The sequence below is a fragment of the Pelodiscus sinensis genome, chromosome 25, assembly GCF_052426305.1.
Source record: "Pelodiscus sinensis isolate ZL-2025 chromosome 25, ASM5242630v1, whole genome shotgun sequence".
NCBI classification, from domain to species: domain Eukaryota; kingdom Metazoa; phylum Chordata; order Testudines; family Trionychidae; genus Pelodiscus; species Pelodiscus sinensis.
The window spans coordinates 15,437,899-15,460,068 of record NC_143076.1 but is presented as its reverse complement, the minus strand read 5'-3'; the positions used below and the strand labels follow the sequence as shown (position 1 = coordinate 15,460,068).

Sequence of the window (22,170 nt, the reverse complement as noted above, 5' to 3'; positions counted from 1 at the left end):
TCCTGCTCCCCACTCCTTACTGCCTTTCTCTGATAGAGGCAGCAAGAGGTGTGGGGAAGTGACTAGTTGAGTCACTACTCAACTATCCAATATACATTTGCTTATCGGATAGTTGACTAGTCGCTTACATCCCTAAGTTATAACCAGTGTGACATCTTTTCCTTTGATACCTTACGTGACATTTTTAGCATACCAGAATCAGAATTTTCCTGTAATCTCCTTATCAGTTGACATTGAGAGGTTTGGGGGTCACGTTACTCAAGGGCTTTTGATTTTTCAGTGCTTTGCTAGCCAGATTCTAAATGTCATAACTCTTCTGAACGGTGATGGACTTGTGAACTGAGAGCTGGTAAATTTCATCAGCATTAAATTCACTTAAAGTGTAATGGGAAATAAATGTTTCAGTTATGTTAAATAAAATATGTTGTTTAAGCAGATGTTGTAAGGAGAGGGAGCACAACCTTAACGCTGTCACAAAGACTACATAATTAAGAGAAAGGGTTATTTCATATGTTTTAAAATATTAAAGACAAAAATTATATGAGATGTTTAAATATTTGTACCTCTTGTTCAAAAAATTGATTAATGTTGCATTCCTTAATGACATTTTTCTGTCAAAATCAGCAGAATTTTAATTATTTTGCACCAGCTGCTGCAGTGGGCTGCTCTGGTTGTGTATCTGATTTGGGAGGGAGTAGCATAATATCCAGTCACTTGCAATAATTCAGCAAAATGCCTTGTGAATGCTGCCACTTCAAGGAAGGCATGCTGACACTTATTCTTTGACCTCGTTAAGAAACTCTTTGTATATATATTTTGGAGAAATGGTCATAGAGGAATTGGAGGTTATTTTATCTATAGCATGAAAATATTCAACAGCTTCAACCAAGTTTATTTTTTATATTTTCTAGAAGCCCAGTAATTATTTTGGTCACTTCATTGTTCATGAAACAAACAAAATCTTCCAAAACAGGATTTCCTTTTCTGTGTCAAAAAGACCTTTCCAAGAGCAGATATTCTAATGGAGCTTCAAGGAAGTGAAGCTTTGGCTGGCACGTGTCTCATTTGAGGAATGGAGCCCAGGTTATTAGCAACATACACACTTTGCTTTTCTAGATATTTAGAGCAGTTTCAGAGGGTTTGAGGTGGTTAGGTGCTTATGCTGCCTTAATGACATTTTGAAGAATCTTAAAAATTGAAAGGATTTAAGGAGTTATCTTTTAAAATTCCAGGACATTATTTTTTAAAAAATGTGTTAATATAACATTGAAGCCATAAAATTGCTCATGAGAATACAGGTACATAAGTGTTTGAACATATACTGGATCAGGGCCTTAATAACCAGGAATCAGGAACTGCAAAAGATACCTTTCCTAGAAGAACATTAATTCTGCTACGTTGCACATCCTGTGTAATTTTATGACATGACATAACTATAGAGGATGCTTAAGGTAATGCAGTTAGAACCCTAACTTTTGCATTTCCTGACTGCTGGTGATTTGGAGTGCAAAACTTGCAAGTTTTACTTAAAGGTCTTTTAAAAATTTAATATTGATTTTTGAATAATTGTTTCATTGAAAACTTTCTCTAACTGGATCCAAAAAATGAGTTTCAGTTTTAATTTTCATTATTAAAATGGTTAATTCTCAATTTTTTAACAATTCTCCCCCCCAACACACACACATTTCATGTTTCAGTGTCCCTCTGACAATAGTGTTTTTGAGTTTTCCTACATTTTATCCTTTGTAATTCTCTGTCCCTGCAGCACCTGGAAACCATCTCAGACATGGAGGATTTAAATGTCAGTTGAAGAATAATTGGGGCGGGAAACAGATGTACACCAACTTCCCAGTCATCAGGAAATGACAGGGAGGAAAATGCAAGCTAGGCATTTATTCCATTCAAGTGAGTGTTTAAAACAAACTCCCCACATATATTATTTCTGTCCTGGGGGGCTGAAAGCAAATACTTAAAAGTGCTCAAAGAACAGCCCTCAACAGCTCTGACAGAAGGTGCTGGCTATAGCTATTAAGGGTAGGGGAGCTATTGATCTAGCTTCCTGGGGGTTGGACACATTTCCCCTTACCCCAGGTCTTTCAGCAACGATCAAGCCAGTGCTGAGAGTCTGCAGAGGAAATGCAGCATTTTGGTATTGGCATGATTTGAAAACAGCCTTATCTCCCATATGGGAGATTGAAGTGGGGGACAGGTGTAGGAGCTGGGTGTGGAAAGAGTGTAGGGGGAGTTGGGGTGAAAAGAGGGTGTGAGGAAGACTGGCGCCTGTGTCTGGGAGTAGGTTGCGAGGAGGTTGGGGGTGTATGGGGATTGTGGGATGTAGGGAGTCTGGGTTGGAGGGTGGCTAGGGGCGTTGTGTAGAGGAGGTTGGGGTGTATAGAAGGTGAGGGCAGAATGGAGGGGTGTACAGTGTGTGTAAGGGAGTTGGAAGATGTAGGGGACCATGCGGGAGGGGCGAGGTGTGTGTAGGGGAAGGGGGCAGGGCCTGGGGGCTGCACAGCCAGGCTGGGAGAGCCTGCCAGCCTCCCTCCCCTTGGCCGGTCTGCGGCTGGGGAGGCGGGGCCGGCTCCGCCCCGTCCCGCTCCCTCCCTCTAGCCTAGCGGGATCCCGGAGCGCCCGCTCGGCTCAGGCGGGAGATGCGGCTCCGGGAGCGCGGCGCCCGCGGACATGGGGCTGGGGCAGGCGCTGGCGGCCGCGGCCATGTGCGCCGCGGTGCTGGGCTGCGCGGGGGCGTCCCGGCTGCTGAGCGGTGAGTGGGACGGGGGCAGAGCCCCGCGCTCCCGGGGATGGGGCGCAGGCAGCACCCCCCGGGATGAGGCTGGGGAGGGAGCGCAGGGAGCCCCCGGGATGGAGATGGAGAAGGGGGCGCAGGGAGTCCCTGGAACGGGGCTGGGGAGGGAACGCAGGGAGCCTCCAGGATGGAGATGGAGAAGGGGGCGCAGGGAGGCCCGGTCCCAGGGATTTTCCCAAGGAAAGTGGCCCTATTCCGAGGCCAGGGCACTGAGCGTGGCCGGGACCCGCTTCCCACGGGGCGCAGGACTGGAAGTCCAGGCACTGCCCATCGCCTGGCAGCCGTGGATTTCGGGGTCCGTGCACTCGCTGCTGCGGCCGCAGCGGTGGCGGGGCTGAGGCGGGGGAGCCAGAGGTGCAGCCAGCGTGGGGCTGGGACCAGGCAGCGCTTCCCTCCCTGGGCGCTGTTACACTTCCGTGATTCTTCTCACTTCTTAGGCTGAGCTCCTCCAACCTCCCGGGGACCTTGCTGCTCCCCGCCTCCCTGCCCATTCCCGGGTTAAATGCAGCCGAGCCACTCTTGCCATTGAATCCCCCCTCACATTGGTCACCTCCAGATGCATTTTCGAAAGACTCTGGATTTTCTCAATTCTGTCTTGTAAAGTCCCTTCTGGGGACCAAACATAAGAACAGATAATGTCCTACCATGAGTGAAGGGGCCGGGCGAGATAATGTCTGGAGGCTGCTGTCCCATGACTCCGTGACAGGAAGGGGATAATTTTCAGGCTTCCCAGAATTAGCAAGCAATAAAAATAGCATGTTATCTTTTCCTATATATTTTTGTGCAAAGCATGGAGCCTAGTAAGGCGCTCTCGCTCTCACTCTCGCTCTCCTCTAATGTTTATATGTTTCCATCCATGTGCAGAATAGATTTTGTTCTGTGTACCAAGGCGTGTGTGGATATGCACCACCGAAAGAAACTCCTGGTGGGTGCCCTGCTAATCAGCTGGGCGGCATTTGAATCTCTCCTGGGCCCACTGCTCATCTTAGCGGGAACACTGGTGTCCAGTAATTGCCATATTAGATCAGAGCAGTTGTTTCAGAGAAAGGTGCAAGAAACCCCCACAGTGGATGGGTATAGCAAGACCTGTCCATAGGGGAGGTTTCTGCCTATCTCCCATAAGTTAGTACATATGACCTAAAACATGAAAATTGGTATCCCGTATATAATATTTGTTTATCGATATACTGTAGAAGTTGTCATTATGCATATAAATATTTAATGCTTTTGGAATCCTACTGCACTTTTGGCATCAATAATATCTTGTGGTAGTGAGTTCCAGAGGTCAGTTATACGTTGTGTGGGAAGGAAAAGTATTTCCTTTCATCATTATTAAATTTGTTACACTTCAGTGTAATATCTTTGTTCTTGTATTATGAGATGGTAAATAGGCACAGCTGATTTACTTTTTCTATACCACTCATTCTTTTGCATATCCTTCTGTGTGTGAAAGATAGCAGTAGTCATTTTGAGGGGTCAAAAAGTTGATTTGTGGCTTTATAAAATAACTGGGGAACACAATTATCAGACTATAAAGGTGGGGGAGCACATTACATATATGACTGGCTTAGTGGAAATTTGACTATAATGGAGCCATGTGTATTTTTCAGTGAGAGAGTCATTATTTTGGGGAGTCAATAAGTCTCATTTGGTTGAGCTTACGAAGACCTTACACACTGCTCCACACTGTCTGTCTGCCTGTCCACAGAGGGGAAAACATCTGAACTTCACATCGGATCAGTTCCAAACAGGGAATGTTCTAGGCCTCAGCGATCAGAATCCTATTGATTTGGGCAAAAGCGAAAAAAGGGGAAAATAAGAGCACGTAAAGCCGGCTACCCAGCACAGCCACAAGCACCTCTGTAATTGTTTATAAATCTAAGAACTGATGGCAACAGTTATCACCATCCAGCATAACAGTGCTCCATCTCATCTCTGCCCGTCCTCCCAAAAGAGTTTAGTATAGTGACTGATGGGCTTCTTTCGGGGAGAATAATTAGTGTTGGGAAGGAGGAGGCTTTGCAGACAGTGTCTTACATAAGGGGGAAATGGGAGATCCTGGAATGCTGGAGGGAAGAATAAGGGGGCACACAAGGCCCTGGGTGGGAGAGATTAGGAGTCCTTTATATGGGGAAAAGAGGAAATAGGGATGCACACAGTCTCTGGTGGTCTTGCAGGGAGACCCTGAAAAAGAGGGTAAGGGAAATGAAGGGATGCTGCAGGAATCCCTGATGTGTGCAGTGAGCTCTGTGTACTCAAACTGAGATGTGTGATCTCCTGTATACTGGTCTGGAAATGAGGACAGCTGCTGGAAATGGAGACAGGACTAGTGGCAGCCTCATGACCTGAATACTTTGGCTCTGTGCCTATTGAAGTCAGTAGGGTTTGGACCAGGCCCTTTGTGCATTGTGAAAAGCTGGGGAATTTTTATCACATTCATAAGTAAGTTTTGGGTGAAAACACAAGAAAACAGAGTCTCATTCTGCATTGGCTAGAACTATACATAAATTGTTCTGTGTTGCCTAATCAATAACATGCCCTACAGTGAGATCACTGTTTGGACAGTTAACTTGCAGCGTTGTCTGGAAAGTGAGCAACTATATTAAAATTTCCCTTAGCTAAAAGAAAAGGCAAGTTTGGGAGATCAGACACAGATGTTCTGCTGGTTCGTGAAAATACTTGCTTGGAGTATCAAAAAGGAACCTTGTAGTTGGTAACTTATGGTATCTCTTCATGGCTCCTGCAGATGTATAATGATGATGTGCAATCTGCACTCTCCCTTTTTTGCTTTCACCACACTCCGTAGGAGCAGACTTGGTCCTCAGGGCTAGTAGACTATCTCTTCTTTTTAACCAGTGCTGTCTGTCTGTAAAACTAGAAACAGAAAAGATCTAAAGACATGTTTTAAATGAGGCTTTTACTGCAATTCTTGTTTTAAATTCTTTGACATATTTTAGCAGTCACTGTAATTCTAAATAGGTGAGTGGATTTAAATCCCCCCAAAATCCCAAACCAGAATAGATTTAAATTCCCATTGCATTGGTGGGCCTTAGAAAAAGGTGTAGGAACACCAAAGGACAAGCATATGCCACACACACTTCCCTGTAGGAGCACTGATTTACAATGCAAAAGTGTGTAGCATTCAGTCCTTAAATTGTGCTTATTTAGGACTACATAATTGCTGCTAAACGTTGTTTTTCTACTGTAGATACACAAGTTGCTAAACTAAACATATGCTGCGTGTTTGTTCTTACATTATGAATATTTATTTTCAGAGTTGTTTGTTTCTGCAATTTAAATATAAGCGTGTCTGTTCTCTTTGATCTTCACTTTCTTTATTTCATGGTCAAAATAAGCCAAGTTGTTACATGCATAGGAAAGAGGTTGGCTCATGACTGAAAACAGTCATTGTTTACTTCTTTAGAAGTCTGGAACATTATGCTCTGGAAAGCATATCCTGATTAACTGCGGTGAGTTCCATGAAGCTATTATGCACTTCCCAAGTGGTAAAAAATTTTTATTTCTGGATCTTTAAGCACATCTCAGGATCTGAGTGAGTTTCTAACCAGGTAAATTATTACAAAAGGGTATGGTTGAATCCTATTGCAGGCTCCCTCCTTTGCCCCCCTTCCTTTCCCCACCCCTGTCCCCAGCTAACAAAGTTGGCCATGTGAATTAGTTCTCTGGTACAATGCTTTAGTGTAAGAATCTTCTCCCCCTCTGTAAGGAATTGCTGAGGTTTCTTCATTGCAGAGAACTTTTGCTGGGGCAGTGGATCCCAGGAACTGAGAAACAGTGGTGCCAGAGGTCAGTCTAAACTAGTGTATGCGACAAGAAAAGGTTGACAATGCTTAATAATTCCTTAGTCATACAAAAGTTAGTGTTTCTTTCTTTTACATATTTGGAATAATTTATGTAAAAAAAACCTACCACACAATGCAAAATTCCACAAGTATTAACATCATTTGCTTACTCTTTGTGCTAATCATCATCAGCAAATACATGCAGTTTCAGTAATGGTCTTATTTTTATTTCTGTAGGGCAGACATTTTGCCGGGGTGGAACTCAGCGACCATGCTACAAAATCATGTACTTTCATGATGCTTTGCGCAGGATCAACTTTGAAGAAGCACACCAGGCATGCAGAAGAGATGGTGGACATTTAGTCAGTATTGAATCAGAATCAGAACAGAGACTGATTGAAAAATTGATTGAGAGTCTCTTGGCTTCAGATGGTGATTTTTGGATAGGACTTAGGAGAAAAGAGGAAGATGTGGACAATAGCACAGAATGTCAGGGCCTGTACTCATGGTCGGATGGCAGTATGTCCAAATTTCGGTAGGTTCCTGAAGATACAAATTTTAAAAATATATAGTCATAAAGGCTCCGTCTAGACTGCATTCTTAAATCGGAAGAAAATACACAATTTGTGCAATTTTTTCTATTTAATTTTGAAACAGGCTTTTTTGAAATTTGGCATATCTACATGGCACCAATTTTTTTTTAAAGTGCTCTTTTGAGCAATCCCTTATTCCTTGTAGAACGAGGTTTACAGGGATGGCGGAAGATCGTGTCCGTTTTTTTTGAATTTTTTTTTTTCAAAAAAGCAGATGCATTCCTTGGACGCGGTGTTGTTTTTTCGGGATACTTCAAGTATCCCGAAAAAAGCAATGCAGTCTAGACATAGCCAACGTCTTGAATAAAATGTATGTAATACAGGGCAAACTAAAGTTTTGAAATGAAATTTCCTAAACTTCAGGGTTGCTTTTTTCCTCCTCAGTGATAGTACTTACTTTCATTGACTGCAGCAGGAATAATTCTTATCTTTTTGAGGGGGAAAAAGCTTGGGAAGTGGTAGTAAGAATCTTTGCACTACCTGACAGGTCTTTGGTCTCATGGCAAGCAAAACCATAATGCTCACTGTAATTATTCTCTTATAAGATGGTGAAGGGACAACTTGTGCCAGTTTTGCAGGAGATGGTCTTTGTTTTGGTCTTCACCAAGAAGTCTGATGAAGGAATGCCTAACATAGTGAATGCTAGTGGGAAGGGGGTAGGTTTAGAAGATAAAATAAAAAAAGAACAAGTTAAAAATTACTTAGAAAAGTTAGATGTCTGACAGTCACCAGGACCTGATGAAATGCATCCTAGGATACTCAAGGAACTGATAAAGGAGGAAACTGAGCCTTTAGCTATCATCTTTCAAAAATCACGGAGGATGGGAGAGATTCTAGAAGACTGGAAAAGGTGTACCGGTAGTTTGGAATAGGAAGCCTAGTCCGAACTACCTAGTTTGAGCCCCGTGTAGCCGCGCTGCATGGGGTTCGAACCAGCGGGGTTTTAAAAATGGTGGCTCCCCGCTTATGCAAATGAAGCCTGGGAAATTCAAATCCCGGGCTTCATTTGCAAGTGCGGTATGCCTACATTACCCTCCTAGTTCGAACTAGGAGGGTAGTGTAGACATACCCCCAGAGATGGTCTAGACAGTACTGGGTCCTGCCATGAGGGCAGGGGACTGGATTTGATGACCTCTTGTGGTCCCTTCCAGTTCTAGTGTTCTATGATTCTGTGATACATTTACATCTTCCAAACATCATTTAGTTACCATAGAGCCAAAAATATGTTTAGTCTCAAGTCTTGCTTAGTCCTCCTTTGTTTCTGATCTTAAATCACAGCTTTCTAGGTGAAGAGTGGACAATTTTATACGAGAACTCATCCTTATGATGTGTGGTTGCCTGAGGGAGAAGCAGAGTAATACACACTCCATAAACACTGCTAGATTAATGAAAGTTTTTGCAACAAGATGCCAACACTGCCATGAATTTGTTGGTTCTAGTTTTGCCAAGGGTGCAGTTTCTATTAAACCTTTAATTAAATGTATTTAAGAAATATCAAAGCATGGATGCCATTCACTAATTATCCTGCACATTCTGTAGCATTTACTTTGATTGAACGCATCTATTTCATTAAATAGTCCAAGTGTAATTAAATATTTTATGGCAATGCTTAAATATACATATGGCAATGTCTTAATTTGAGCTCTTCTTACTATGAGTTATGCACTGAAATAATCTGTTTCTGCAAGAGCTATGCTTTGGAAGCCGCATTAAGAAAAAGTCTTTGCTCTTCCTTCCCTTCTTATGATGAGTTTATTTACAGAGTGAAGGAAAAGCAGATGTTGATCTTTTCCAGCAAGCAGAAGAGTGCATTGTATAACTCCTTTAGGAGGGAAGAGGTGATAACACTGAAACCAGGGGGCAGGAAATGCTGCTGTTACATGCAAACATTTGTGAGGAACTGCTGGTCAAGAGACAGAGTATATTTCACAAGGTCTGGGCTGTGTTTGGGGGAGTTACAAAAAGGACAAAATTTGTGCCATCTTCTGATCTGAATTTAGACCCCCAAAAGAAAAATATTTATTAGCAATTAGCATGAGGACAATAGACTTTGAAATGTAGGTGTATTAAATAGTTTGAGGAATAGGTCATCTGATGTGTTTATTTATTCGACAGTGAGTTACACACAACCTGTCACAGATGTGCTGGGAAAAATCGGAGTTGGTCATGAACTCAGAAAGTATCATGTGGTATAATGGAAAACTTCTATAACGTGACATTTCCTTTCTCTAGAATTATTCCAGAGAAGCCAGTGACCTCTGCCCCATTGTCTGAACTTTTGTTCTCCCTCTCCAGTGGCACAATTTAAAAGTGAAGCCTGAACCTCAGTTCTGAATGGCTCAGCTTTTCTCAGTTGGTCATATGTCCTCAACAGGGAAGGGAACGCCAGTAAGGATTTGAGGTCACACTCTGTGCAAATAGGCAACTTGGATAAGAATTTATAACAAATCTCCAAGCAATGGTCCTCTCTTTATGCTCTAAGGACAATGAGGGTCGTGGAACACTAAAAAGATACCTGGCCATCTGTAAGACTGGATGATATGCATCTGCTTTTAGTGCTGTTTGCCGGGCCACTTTAGTCCAATAGTGTCATATTTTTCCCTGCGATCCAAAAACTTGGGAATGTTGGTTATGGGGGTATAGTTCCAGATTCCCTGCTGTTAAAATGGGCATAGCTCAGTTGACTTCCACTGAGGGAGCCAAGCCAATTTGTACCAAAGGATCTGGCCTAAAATGTGAAAATGTGAAAATAAACTACCGATTGCTGAATTAGTACTGTGTGTGTCCAGCTGATGAGAGGATACACGTTGAATAGTATTCAGCGTTAGTTCGGCTATCTCTGATGTTTGGAATCCTGTGCTGTATTCCACATCTGAGCTTCTGCAGTGTCATTGGAAGTGCATTGTCTGATGTGCTTGGTTTATTTTTCTAGGAACTGGTATATAGATGAGCCTTCCTGTGGGAGTGAGATCTGCGTGGTGATGTACCATCAGCCCTCTGCCCCAGCAGGGGTTGGAGGTTCCTATATGTTTCAGTGGAATGATGACAGATGCAACATGAAAAATAACTTCATTTGCAAATATTCTCTTGGTAATGAGTTACTCTGTATCATGTAAAAATGATTGTACTCAAACCCTACGGGGTTTATTGCTTGTAAGGTGCATCACTTGTGGCTAGTTAGAGGCATGGATCACCTGTGCTGGGAAACAATTGATAGAAGTAAGGATGTAAAAGCCTATTTAAAATGTTAACCAGTTAAAGTATATGTAGATGCCAACAGTTATCATGATAGCCAGAATATATGTCAGCCATTGCAGCAGTATCGGAATGTTTGTTTTGCTACACGACAGACCATTGGATGAAAAGTCACAAAAGAAATGGTTAAATTCTTTGGGGCCACAGTATGTTGCCTGCAGAATCATCACTTGTAGCATGAGGGTGTAGAAAATGCTGAATACCCAGCACCCTGCCACTATGGGGGCACACACCCTGTTGTTCATCAGAGTAGGGTAACGGAGGGGATGGGAGATTGCTAGATACTGATCATAACACATGGCTGTGAGCAGCATAAATTCTGCAGAAGAGAGGATTCTATAGAAATATAATTGCACAATGCAGTTCTGAAGAGAAATGGTCCTGTCTCCAGTCACAAGACTGCCCATCAGCCTGGGCAGGGTGGTGGAGACATAGCTGATCTCCACAGCGGATAAGTTGGCCAGGCCCAGCCTGCTTTACCATGGGTTGTTTCGGCCACGCTGAGCCAAGCCTGCCTTACGCTGCTGGTTGAGGGCTGCTCCTGGCAGGTTGGGCACTGGTTAACTGGCTACTCCAGTAAGCATGCTGATAAGGCAAATACCCAGGTAACCGGGTAACTCTTTCCATCCCTGGGTAGAAGGCAGATATGCATTTGAATGGATGAAAGTCCTGTGGACAGAAGGGACACTTCTCAGATTCTCATTGGTATTTAGGCTTTTAATTTCAACTGAATGCAATGGAAGTTAGGAACCTAATAGCTTTGCGGATCTGGGCCACTGTACCGAATGTCCCTGGCTAGGTACTAAGAAATGTCTAAACCGACTGGCTTGGAAGTTCTCCTGTTGAAAAGGTCTTTTTAAAAAGTTCAGCTCTGAAGTGGTTTCTTACGGGGTGGAAAGAGGATGCTATAGTGAGGGCCAGTGCCAGCTTCCTTTGCTATATTTATTTAACCTGGTTACCCAAATAAATTGCGTATGGAAATTTAGTATGTGCTTCTTCCTTTTAGAAACACCAACTGCTGCCTCAGATGAGAAATCCCAAGTGGGTGAGTTACAGACATGTGTAATTTTTGGTAAATATCTTCCCAGAGGATCTTTACATTTACCTTTAGTAATTAAAATTGACCAAAGATGTTGCCCTTCACTTCGTAGCTCCCTTCTGTAGAACTCAAACCCAATATCCTGCAGCCAGGTCAGTTATGGTATTGCTGCCAAATCTGGAGTCCACCATCATGCTATAGAGCCCCGAGTGAAAAAGAATAAGACCAAAACTTGCCTGTGTATCTGGCAGCATCCTAAGTCCATTGTCCTCATCTCATTTTTAATTACGCCCTGGAGTTCATTCAGTGTCTACCCACTCTCTGCAATATTAACCACTCGCTTTTCCCCCAGATGTTGTCACAGGATCTTTGAAGCCAACATTCCCAGAAGAACGCATTAAGGAAGATGCTAATGAAACCTTTAAAGAAACCAAAGGTACACAATATGTACAACAGCTACCATTATCCTCTGCAGCTGTGCATACCTGCAGCTCTGCTGATCTCCGTGTGGCTGCAGGTGCTCAGCTCCTCTGAATATTGAGCCTCTGAGGTTAGGCCTACACAGCAAAAGCATGTACAAACTAGCATACTTTTGCTAGCTTCAACCCAGTTAGTGTGGGCACAGAGCACAGGGTAATATGAGTCCATCATGGATCCTGGGTATGTACTTGGCGCTGAAACCCATGCTGCATTGTTGTCATTGCTGGGTTTTTTTGCACTAGCTACATTCAAACTCTCTCAGGTAGCCTAGCAGATGCTCAGCAGTTCTTGCTGTGTTGACAAACCCTGCTCTTGGTGTCCGTCCAAGGATTTAGAAGCCTAAATGTAGATAGCCACGTCTGGTAGTTTTGCCCCGAGTCTTTACAACTACAGAACTGAACAGGTTGTTTTGTCTGTCAAATTATTTAGACTAAAGCTGTTAGATGTGGAAACACAACCTTCAATTAATGGACTTGCATTTCAGTGATGCACATTTGAAATGTCAAAGACGTCAACTTGTTACCACACAGACTTCTTTCCTTGCCTTTATAGTTCACGTGCCTTTATCTACGTGAGGAAAGAAGTCTAATGAGGGTAGGGAGAAGGAAATGTACCTTTCAGTCATTACATAACTCCCACTCTGAAATCCTTATGATGGCTGTTGACAAGCCTTTCAAAAGACAACACATCTCATTAGCTTATTCCATTATTACTTTCACATGAGTAGAGAGAGTGAGAAAATGTTAAATAAACATTAGTAAAATAACAGTTTGGTTTAGATCCTGCCATTTCTCTCGTATATTTTCAGACCAAACCTACTGAAATACCGATCACATCCTCAACTTGAGATTTCTTATACAGGCCATGATTGGATACTGGACTAAAAGACCACCAGTTTGATCCATATGGGGAATTTTTATGCTCCACCATCCACAGAGGATGGGGAAATTATGGTTACTATATATAGAGCCCCAAACTAGGAGACTCAAGAGCAGCTTGGTCTGATTGGCTGAGCAAGAGGATTGTCCTTGAAGTGTTGACATTGAGGGTGGGTAACTGCAAATACATTCGAAATAGGAATGGGAAAAATTATTATTATTATTTGGTTGTACTGCCTTTCATAGGAATAGCCAGTGCATGCAAAATACATTTTAAATGGATTAAAGTTGAAATTTCATTTTTTTCCCTCCCAGAACCTGTTTTGAGTCTTGCCTACATCTTAATTCCCAGTATCCCGCTGCTCCTTCTCCTGATGCTCGTTACAGCCGTCTTCTGTTTTTGGCTTTTTGCAAAAAGGCAAGTGACATGACTGTGCAAAGAGTGAACCTTTATAGCTCATCAAGCTGAAGAGTCCTTTAGCTCCAGGATTAGCTAGTTTCAGAATTTTCAATTGTACCTTATAAAATGCACTGGAGAGAATTGGAGGGTATGGGTATGTCTACACTGCACGCTTATTTTGAAATAAGCTACTCCGGAATAGTTATTCTAAAATAGCTTATTTTGAAATAGCATGTCTACACTACAGGGAAGCCTCAAAATTAGTCCGAGGCAGGCTCCCCAATGTAGACGTGCTGTCTCAATTTAGAGCTGTGGGCGGCACAGGGGTATAACTTAGAATGACCCTGGGGAGGGGCTATTTCGAAATAGCAGCAGTGGAGCGTCTATACGCACCTTATTTCAAAATAGCTATTTCAGAATAAGCGTTATTCCACGTGGAATGAGGTTTACAGAAGTCAGAATAAGCCAACTGTTATTTCAAAATAATGGAATGGCTGTGTAGACACATCATTATTTTGAAATAACACTAATTATCTCGAAATAACTGTGCAGTGTAGACACACCCTTTGTGTCCTGGCTAGTACATATGTAAAAAAGCAGTAAGTGTATGTTCAAGTGACAGACTTTATGTAGAGTAAGTTTTTAAATAAATCATATTATGCTATTTTATGCATTGTGATCAAAATCATACATTAATTGTGGAATAGCATAAAATAAGATGATTGATTTGAAGTGTTAGATTTATTAAAAGGGAAAAGAAGATTTAATGCAGAATTACAGATTGGGAACTCCCTTTCAAAAGTACCAAATAGTGTTAATGCAAATTTTCAAATATTATGTCCTTCTAGCCTTCTGTTTTCACAGATCTCCCCCTCATTTTCCCATACTTGCAAACAGTCTCACTCTACCGTCAACATTTGCTTACCTTTAAATCAAGATTAGGACTGTATTTAAATTAAAACATTTTAGAAAACTAGATTCAGGACTCCATAAAAAGACTCCCACTGTTTTCTCAGATGCATCCTTAAATGAGATGAGATCAGCTACTCTGGTACCAAAGTAATAATTAGTAACACAAGAGGTGTAATGTATGTAATAGTATAACTTTTACTATAATTGTATTGACTCAGCCTCTGCCCTCCAAGGGTATGTCTACACAGCAGCGTTATTTCAGAATAACAGACGTTATTCAGAAATAACGTAATGCACATCTACACAGCAGGCCTTTATTTTGAAATAATGTCATGCTGGAGGACTACTTACTCTGACTCATGGTAACCCTCATTTCATGAGGAGTTAGGGATGTCAAAGGAAGAGTGTTCTTCCTTCGACTTCCTGCTGCGTAGACAGTGCCAAAAGCCAAATTAAGCTATTTTGACTTAAGCTACACAGAGATCAAACTTCTTTTTTAGCCCCAGAGATGATCTCTGCAAGTGAGGGTAGATGGAAGTTGTCAAGTTGCAAGTGGGGGTAAAGCATGCACTAGCATTGCCAGTGGTACAGCTGGAGTTCTGACGTTTCACCGGCGATAAATTCAATTCACCAAAAAAGACCCTTTTTCAAATCTCTGTCTGTCTGCTGATACAGTGAAATGATTCGGGTACTGGAACAAAAGCAGAAGGAAGTTGGAGGAAGAGTGTGCTTACCAAACAATAATTGGGAGATTGGCCCAGGTATAAGGGTGGCATGAGAGAAGGAGCAAAATCAGGAGTGGGAAAAAGAGAGAGGAAGAAACAGTAGTTGGGATCGCTCCTATTATTCATGGCTCTTAAATTGCTCTGTAAACATGAATGAAGCTGCTGTTACACAATTCTGAGATCATTTAAACTCTCTAGTGGAGGAACTCGTTGCATTCAGGCCCATTGGCAGGTGAGACTGCTAGAGACTTCCTAAATTTTGTTGAGGATTGGGAGGATGAATAATCACAGCGCAAACGCTTCAGCACCGTGGCCAGCACCTAGCTGCTATAATCCCTATGGGCGCCAGCTAGGTTAGTATGCGGAGTAGTCCTCCTGCCTATTGCTGTGACAGGTGTGGATCCAGAACAGGGTACCATTCTGTGAGAGCTGGAAGCTGGAGATCACATTCTCTGCTACTCCCTTCATGTGAGGTCAGGACTGGTATATCACAGCAATGTGGCACAATAGTGAAATGGCATGGCATGACAATATCAGCAGTGTTGTTGCATTAATGCAGGGCTACTCGACGTGCGACCCACAGCCCATTTGTTTGTGGCCCTCTGTGCAGTTTGGGTTTACACGGGGTTCAACGTGCAGCCCACGGGTGGGAGCCAAAATGAAAACGTAATCAATAGAATGGTCTTCTGTTGCTATGCGTTTTAGTTAAATTCCTGGTTTGTCATTGCTCATTAAAAGTGTTGTCATATGGATGGAAATCAGTTAAATATTGCATTTTATTAATATCAGCAGAAATAACTTAAATTGGGCCTGCATGTTGTATAGTCTTGCCTTAATTTTGCTATTTCATGCCCATCGGTATGAAAGAAGCTATTTGCATATATTTGCATATATATTTGCATGTATATGTAACCACACTTAAGTTGCAACCCCCGGCATGTGCTGTGAGTATCACTGTGGCCCCCGGAGCTTCCAAAGTTGAGTAGCCCTGCATTAATGTGTCCAACTACAAATTATAATTAAAGTGCATATTCCTGAATCTAGGCTATTAATGGCCACTTTCCAGAAAAGCTGTCATTAGGTTTCTTGTTTGAAAGCTGCAATGTCAGACTCAGCTTCTGAAAAAGAACAGACCAGGAATTCAGTGTCTTTTCTTTCTCCTTTAAGGAGACGAGAGCAAATGGAGGCAAGTCCAAAGGTGCAGGATGCCTGGATCTCTCCACACAGGAGGAACAGTCCAAATTTGGAGATTTACAATGTAATTAAAAAACAGATGGAAACAGATCTGGCTGGGACAAGGCCAGAGATTAAGAATTCTTCATTCCGCACGTGTTCTGAAGATCACGCATCTGACAACCTCTCTGGAGATTATGACAATATGGCTGTGAAGACTTCAGAGAGTGGCTTTGTGACGTTAGCTAGTACTGAAAGTGGCTTTGTGACCAATGAGATCTATGAGCTGTGCAATGATCAGGTGGGACCAAGCAAGGAGTCTACCTGGGTGGAAAATGAAATTTATGGCTATTAAAGAAACTGGAAATGGATGTAGATGACACAGCAAATGAAAGCACCTGTAGCTTCCACACATCATATTGAACAGTGAACACAAAGATAATGTGTGTGGCAGTGCATTCTGGTTTCAGGTCACCCTTGTGCTTGTTCTTTTTAAAGGATATGTTATTTTAAACCGTTGAACACACGAGAATATATGCAGCTTGCCTTGCTTGCATGATAGGTCTTGGTCTTGGTTCTTTTTTCTATTGGAAGTACAATATTTCCAGAACGTCAGACTTCAAAATATTTCTACATCTTTTTAACTAACAGTAAGTCCAAGTCCCAAAATCTTTCTTTTTGTTAACTGACCTCATCTACCCAGACGTTTCAAGACATATGCTGGCCGTCCTTGGTTTCTCCTAGCTGCACCTGAGAATAGTGACAGATTGGTAATTTGTTTCCATCTCAAATCATGTTTTAGTTACATAGATTCCCTCTCCAGATGGCTTAGAATGTTGCCAGTCAGGCATTTTCTTAGGAACTGGCAGTGTAGCTCATGGTCCTTTCCCTCCTTTCTAGGCAGGCTAGCCATTCAGGGTATCTCAGACTGCCCTTAAATGATCTCATCTATTTATTTAACTAGAAGGACTCAGCATTGCTCAGGTCCTTAACTCAAATAAGTTTTGTTTTTCTTCATTTAAATCGGTGTTTCCCAATTTTATTTGGCCACGGAACCCTTTTAAACTTGAAAGAATTTTGCGGAAACCCTAATAACAGTCTCATATATGGAGCTGAAAAAGTAGACCACAAATAAGTAAGGATAATAATAAACAAATGCTAAACAGGGTCATGAGAACACTATTTAGTTTAATTGCACATATTTAAAAACAAAAATCACATAATATTAATTTTTTTTTAAATCATAAAATGTTGTTGTAATGGAATTTTCTCATGGAACCCTTATTTTCACTTCACGGAACCCCGGGATTCTGCGGAACACCATTTGAGAAGCACTGATTTAAATCATTGTTCTGGGGTGGAACTGGGAATGATGGGTTCAGGCTGTCACAGGGAGAGAGGACAACCCTAGCCCTCTGTCACCATAGCAGCTTGAAGCCAGGTAAGAAGCCTCTGTCCATGGCTGCTGCAGCTGGCACAGCTGAGGGAGGGGTTCATGTTCCCCAGCTGGGAGACAGACAGACACACAGCCAACTCTCTGAAATATATTAGATAGCTGCATCTTTTTCCACTCCTGCCCCCTTCTGTCCCAATGGGGTTATTGCTGTCCCGGTCCCCTTCTCTGGTCCCTTGCTACTCCCTGTGGTCAGTATACCGTATAAATGTCCCTGCTAGCAGACCTCTCCCTTTCCATTTCATGAGATACAATCAAATTCCAGGCATATCCCATTGTCCTGGCACAACCAGACCCTTACTTTGCTTTAAGTTATAAGAGGAACCTGCATACCAAATTTGGTGGTGCTAGCTCTTACCGTTTAGGAGGAGTTCTTGAACAAATAAACTCCTAGACAGACATATGTCTGTTTTTAAAATATAAAGTAGATAAGTTTTTTTAAAGAGCCAAATAGATACAAATTTTCAAAAATCTCAACAGATGTGTTGGTGTTATGTGGTTGATCATTTTGCCTCACTTACTCTCCTGGCAAGAGAACGGCAAAATTGTGACACAGGCAGCACCGTCTCAATGTTGTACAGGGGAGAAGGGCCATTGAAAAGCATTTTTCGATTGCAGCAGCTTCTGAGGCTATTTAAAATGCTTTGCAATGGTACTTTTCCCCTACATAACCCAGAAAGAGCTGCTTATGTCACTGCTTTGCCATTCTTTTGCCAGGAGAGTAAAGTAAAGCAAACCTCTGTTGATTTTGCTACCCAGAGTTGTGCTGCTGTGCTCTTGGTGGCAAGTTGAACATTGGTTACTTTATTGTAGAGTAAGCAGCCAGTTACTGACTGATGTATTGTAGATGTTTTCCCCCTGTTTATGCATGTGAGCTGTGCTGGATGCTAAGAAGATTGATACAATAACTCCTCTGATTGAAGACTGATGACATATTGATAATCTCAGCATGGATGGGGTTTTTTAAAAAGGTGAGTGAAAGTTATGGGATTAAACAAATCATTCTGAAGTGTAAAGTAACACATCACTACCATCAGTTATAATTAAAGTTCTGTTGACAGTCATGGAGACTGTCTGCTACCCCAGCACCAGGTAAGAAGTAATGTCGGGATAGGCTGCATAGTTGTGAATTTGCCACTCAGATGAAAGGGAATGATGTTGGTGTACTACACTTTTTGTGAACTTCTGTTTTGAACAGCTTTTCAGAAAACCACATTGGATGCTGTCGGTTTCCCTGCAATTTTTGGAGAGGGTTGGAAGACTTGTAACTTCTGTGCCTTAATTACAGTGATTTGGATTCCCCAGCTTTTTTCTGCAGTGGTGAATTTTAATACTTCCTCTTCTCACACCTTAATGAATGCATTTCTCAATTCCTCCAAATCTGCCTGGTACTGGTTTTATTCTCTTTCCTTTCCCTTTCTATGCTGTTTTATTAATTGACAGGTTGGATCACAGAGATCTCCATGAGACTAATCCAAGACCTCTTTTTAGTTATGCTAATGTTGCATTTTGGTATTCAACCTAATATGAACTCAGGTGAAACCAGAATTAGCCAGTCTGATATAGGGATGTGACTGGGTAACCAGTTACCTAACTGCGTGATGCTTACTGGGTAACAGTTAACTGGTTCCCTGGGAGTAGTGCACTACTTGCAACCTGCTGTGGGCAGAGGGTTGCCCCATCAAGCCTCCACGTGGGGCTGCCAGCCAGCAGCCCACCCCATGTGGTTGGACTGGGAGGTGGGAGCCAGCCCTGCCCAGGTTTGGGAGTAGAAGCCCCCTGGGATCCCACTTAGTCGGTTAACTGGTTAAATGTTAGGTTAGCCGAATGATTAACCGGTTAGCTGTTTAATTGGGATTTTACATCCCTAATCTGATACTGAAAGCTGGGAGTGAAGTGAGGCAATGCCATTTACTTAGGGTAACAAATTTACTGTTTCTTTGAACCTTGGTTTGGTAGAAGAATTGTTTCCACACTCAGTTTCTTATCATTGTCTGTTTCTCTTTTATTTATAGCACATAAGTTTCTAAGCAACTCGGAGAAGTCCAGAGTACATCCAAGCCAAGGAGATGGTATGAGGAAACCTGCCAAAAGTCTACGCAAGTTACCCTATTCTGGAGTTTGTATCCAAATCACCAACAATCCAGGAGTATTTAGACCTGAGCAACAGCGTGATTGTAAGGGATGTGCCAACAGCTCTGTGATCTAAACTAAATTCCTGCTTTATCAATGAGTGAATGCATTACTTTTTTGAGCTGTTGATATATAAGTATGAGGCGTTGGTTACTATGTGAAGCCTAAAACATGAGCTGTGAGATTAACTGAATCCATCTTAGCCAGCAACCGGTATGTTTTTAAAGCCTTTTGAAGCACAATACAAGATTTTAAAATCATCTTTTGATCAAAGAATCAAGATAATATATTGGAAATGAAGGAGAGCGTTGATTTGGGCATGTTCCTTGCTCCTTCTCTCCAGCCTTTTAACCCATTTAATCTCTTTTCAACCTGAGTGGTTAATGCCAGGTATTGCAGATAATGTGGAAAGAGACTAAAATAAGTGTGTGACTTGCACGTTCCTTACACTGTACTTGTCTAGCTCTGGATTTCATGGAGAGGGGTGCAAACTGTGTGGGAGAACTGGATGCTTGTGACTTTGTATTACAGAACTAAAAAGAGCTCCTTGTCACACACTGAAAAGGCATTTTAGGGATTGTAACGAGCCCGGGAGTCAAAAAATGACCCAGGAAGTACTCCCATTTCCTATGTATCCAACAACTAACACAGTGAAATCTGATTTACTCCATAATGGCAACAAGTTTGTTTCGGTCCTGATGCAACTTCTGCTACATAATCATGGGCTATGTGGTCTGAAAGCTTGTTTCTCTCACCAATAGAAGTTGTCCGAATGAAAGACACTACCTCACCCATGTTGATAAGCCAAGAGAGAGGCATTTTCCCAAACAAGCTCATTTCTACCAACCAAGCTTTACCATGCTAAACCATCCAGCACAGCAAGTCTAGCGGTATCTGTTTTGGGAGGCTGGCAAGCTCTTAAGAAAGATGTGTAGGATCCGAATCTGAACTCAGAAGAGAGCAGCACCAATGACTTTGGGTTGACTATTAACTTGATGAGTGTGTTTTGCTTGTTTGTATGCAGTCCTTTGAATGTTTGCATCACATTATTCAAGGCTTTGTGTGCTCCATAAGAAGCTTGACATAAAGCAAGGTGCCTGTGTGACCCAGTGCAGTGGTCTGGACCTCCGATGTCAGCTTCACATAAGTGTAAAATGCAGATTCATATTTAGTGTAAAAATAGAGATTCATATTTAACTAGGTACAAAAGTGAATATGCTCACAGCAGGTTTCCCTTTGCTTTTGAATATTAAATGCCATTTATTTTATGCTGGTCTTTCATTTCATTGTCTGTATGATGCAGAATGTGTGGTGAGGTTTTTGGTTTTGTTTTTTTGGAAAATGCCTGGCTATTCTTTATGAACTGGCAGGGGGAAGCAAGAGGTTATTGCAATTGTAGGCATCTAGGGAGGTGTTGGGGGAGGCTTGGGTTTGTAAGATAAGCATACTAACTCTATGCAAAAATGAGGATTATCTGTGAAATATATTACTGTTGATACTGAAATGTGCATCATTAACATATTAGGTTAACACCCGTTGGGATGAATTAAGGGACAGTTCACTCCTAAGATATTTTTCCAGGTTGTCTGCATACTCAAGCCGATGACTTTCCAATGCCTTGTACTTGGTTCACATTTGTAAAGTTTTGGACAACCACCTTAAGAGCACGAGACATTCTTTTTTAAGTGTCAGTCTAGATTTGGCTCACTACGGGTATGTCTACACTGCATTCCTCTTTCAAGAGAGGAATGCAAATGTAGACATCTGAAATTGCAAATGAAGTGGGGATTTTGGTTTAAGGATTATTTTGGAAGAAAGGTTTTCTCTCGAAATAACGGCGTTAACAGCGTTTTTTATTTCAAAATAAGGTATTTCGAAATAGCAGCTGTCCGCAATTATGCAAATGAAGTGCAGGATATTTAAATCCCCACTTTATTTGCAATTTTGGATGTCTACATTTGCATTCCTCTCTCGAAAGAGGAATGCAGTGTACACATACCCTACTTCTGCAGCAAAGGGAAAATTCTGTAGCTGTGAAAGGAGGAAGTACAGTCTTGACTACAAATAGCGGGCTTCTGAGATCTTGTTTAGAGAATTCTTGTACAGTTTAGTCCTGCCAGTAACACTTCTCATGTGAATATGTTCATTGGGTTGGATTTTGGAATGTATAGCTGTGGTCTGAGTGCTACTATTTCCATTCTTGTCCAGGTTTATCCAGAGAGCTGGTTGCCCCAGTTTGGGATTAGTTGTGATCTGTTGGTTCCTGCATTCTCTCATGTCCTGTCATGCAAGTTTAACATGCTTCTTTTCATGTTCTTTTGTTGTAAGTCTTCAATTCCTGAGGGATCCTGCAGCATTTCATATTGTCTACACATACTTCAATTTGATTCCAGAGTTATTCCCAAATGGAGCTTGTTTCTTACACCTGGAATTTTGCCTGACTTTATCTCACTGGTCTGATGAGGAACTGGAAGTTTTGAATAGCGAACAGGGTATTTGGTGTCTATTTTAGAAGAGAGG

The 22,170-nt window shown here is 42.0% G+C and overlaps 1 protein-coding gene across 4 annotated transcripts; it reads left to right on the top strand.

Annotated features, from left to right (window-relative positions):
- The first annotated feature begins 2,602 nt into the window (after positions 1-2,602).
- LAYN (layilin) lies at positions 2,603-20,918 on the top strand. 4 transcript variants are annotated; one of them, XR_012897694.2, is made up of 10 exons: positions 2,633-2,764; positions 6,231-6,276; positions 6,847-7,144; positions 10,135-10,292; positions 11,464-11,502; positions 11,849-11,932; positions 13,170-13,272; positions 16,059-16,714; positions 18,365-18,488; positions 19,533-20,918. XR_012897694.2 is itself a non-coding variant. In XM_075909352.2 (7 exons), exons 1-7 carry the CDS (start codon positions 2,683-2,685, stop codon positions 16,417-16,419), a joined length of 1,125 nt encoding a protein of 374 aa, XP_075765467.2. In that variant the 5' UTR covers positions 2,603-2,682; the 3' UTR covers positions 16,420-20,918. The 4 variants fall into 4 exon arrangements, 1 of the variants encoding a protein (XP_075765467.2); XR_012897695.2 differs by having other exon boundaries at positions 6,231-6,375; XR_012897692.2 differs by lacking the exon at positions 6,231-6,276 and having other exon boundaries at positions 2,603-2,764.
- The last annotated feature ends 1,252 nt before the right edge of the window (positions 20,919-22,170 follow it).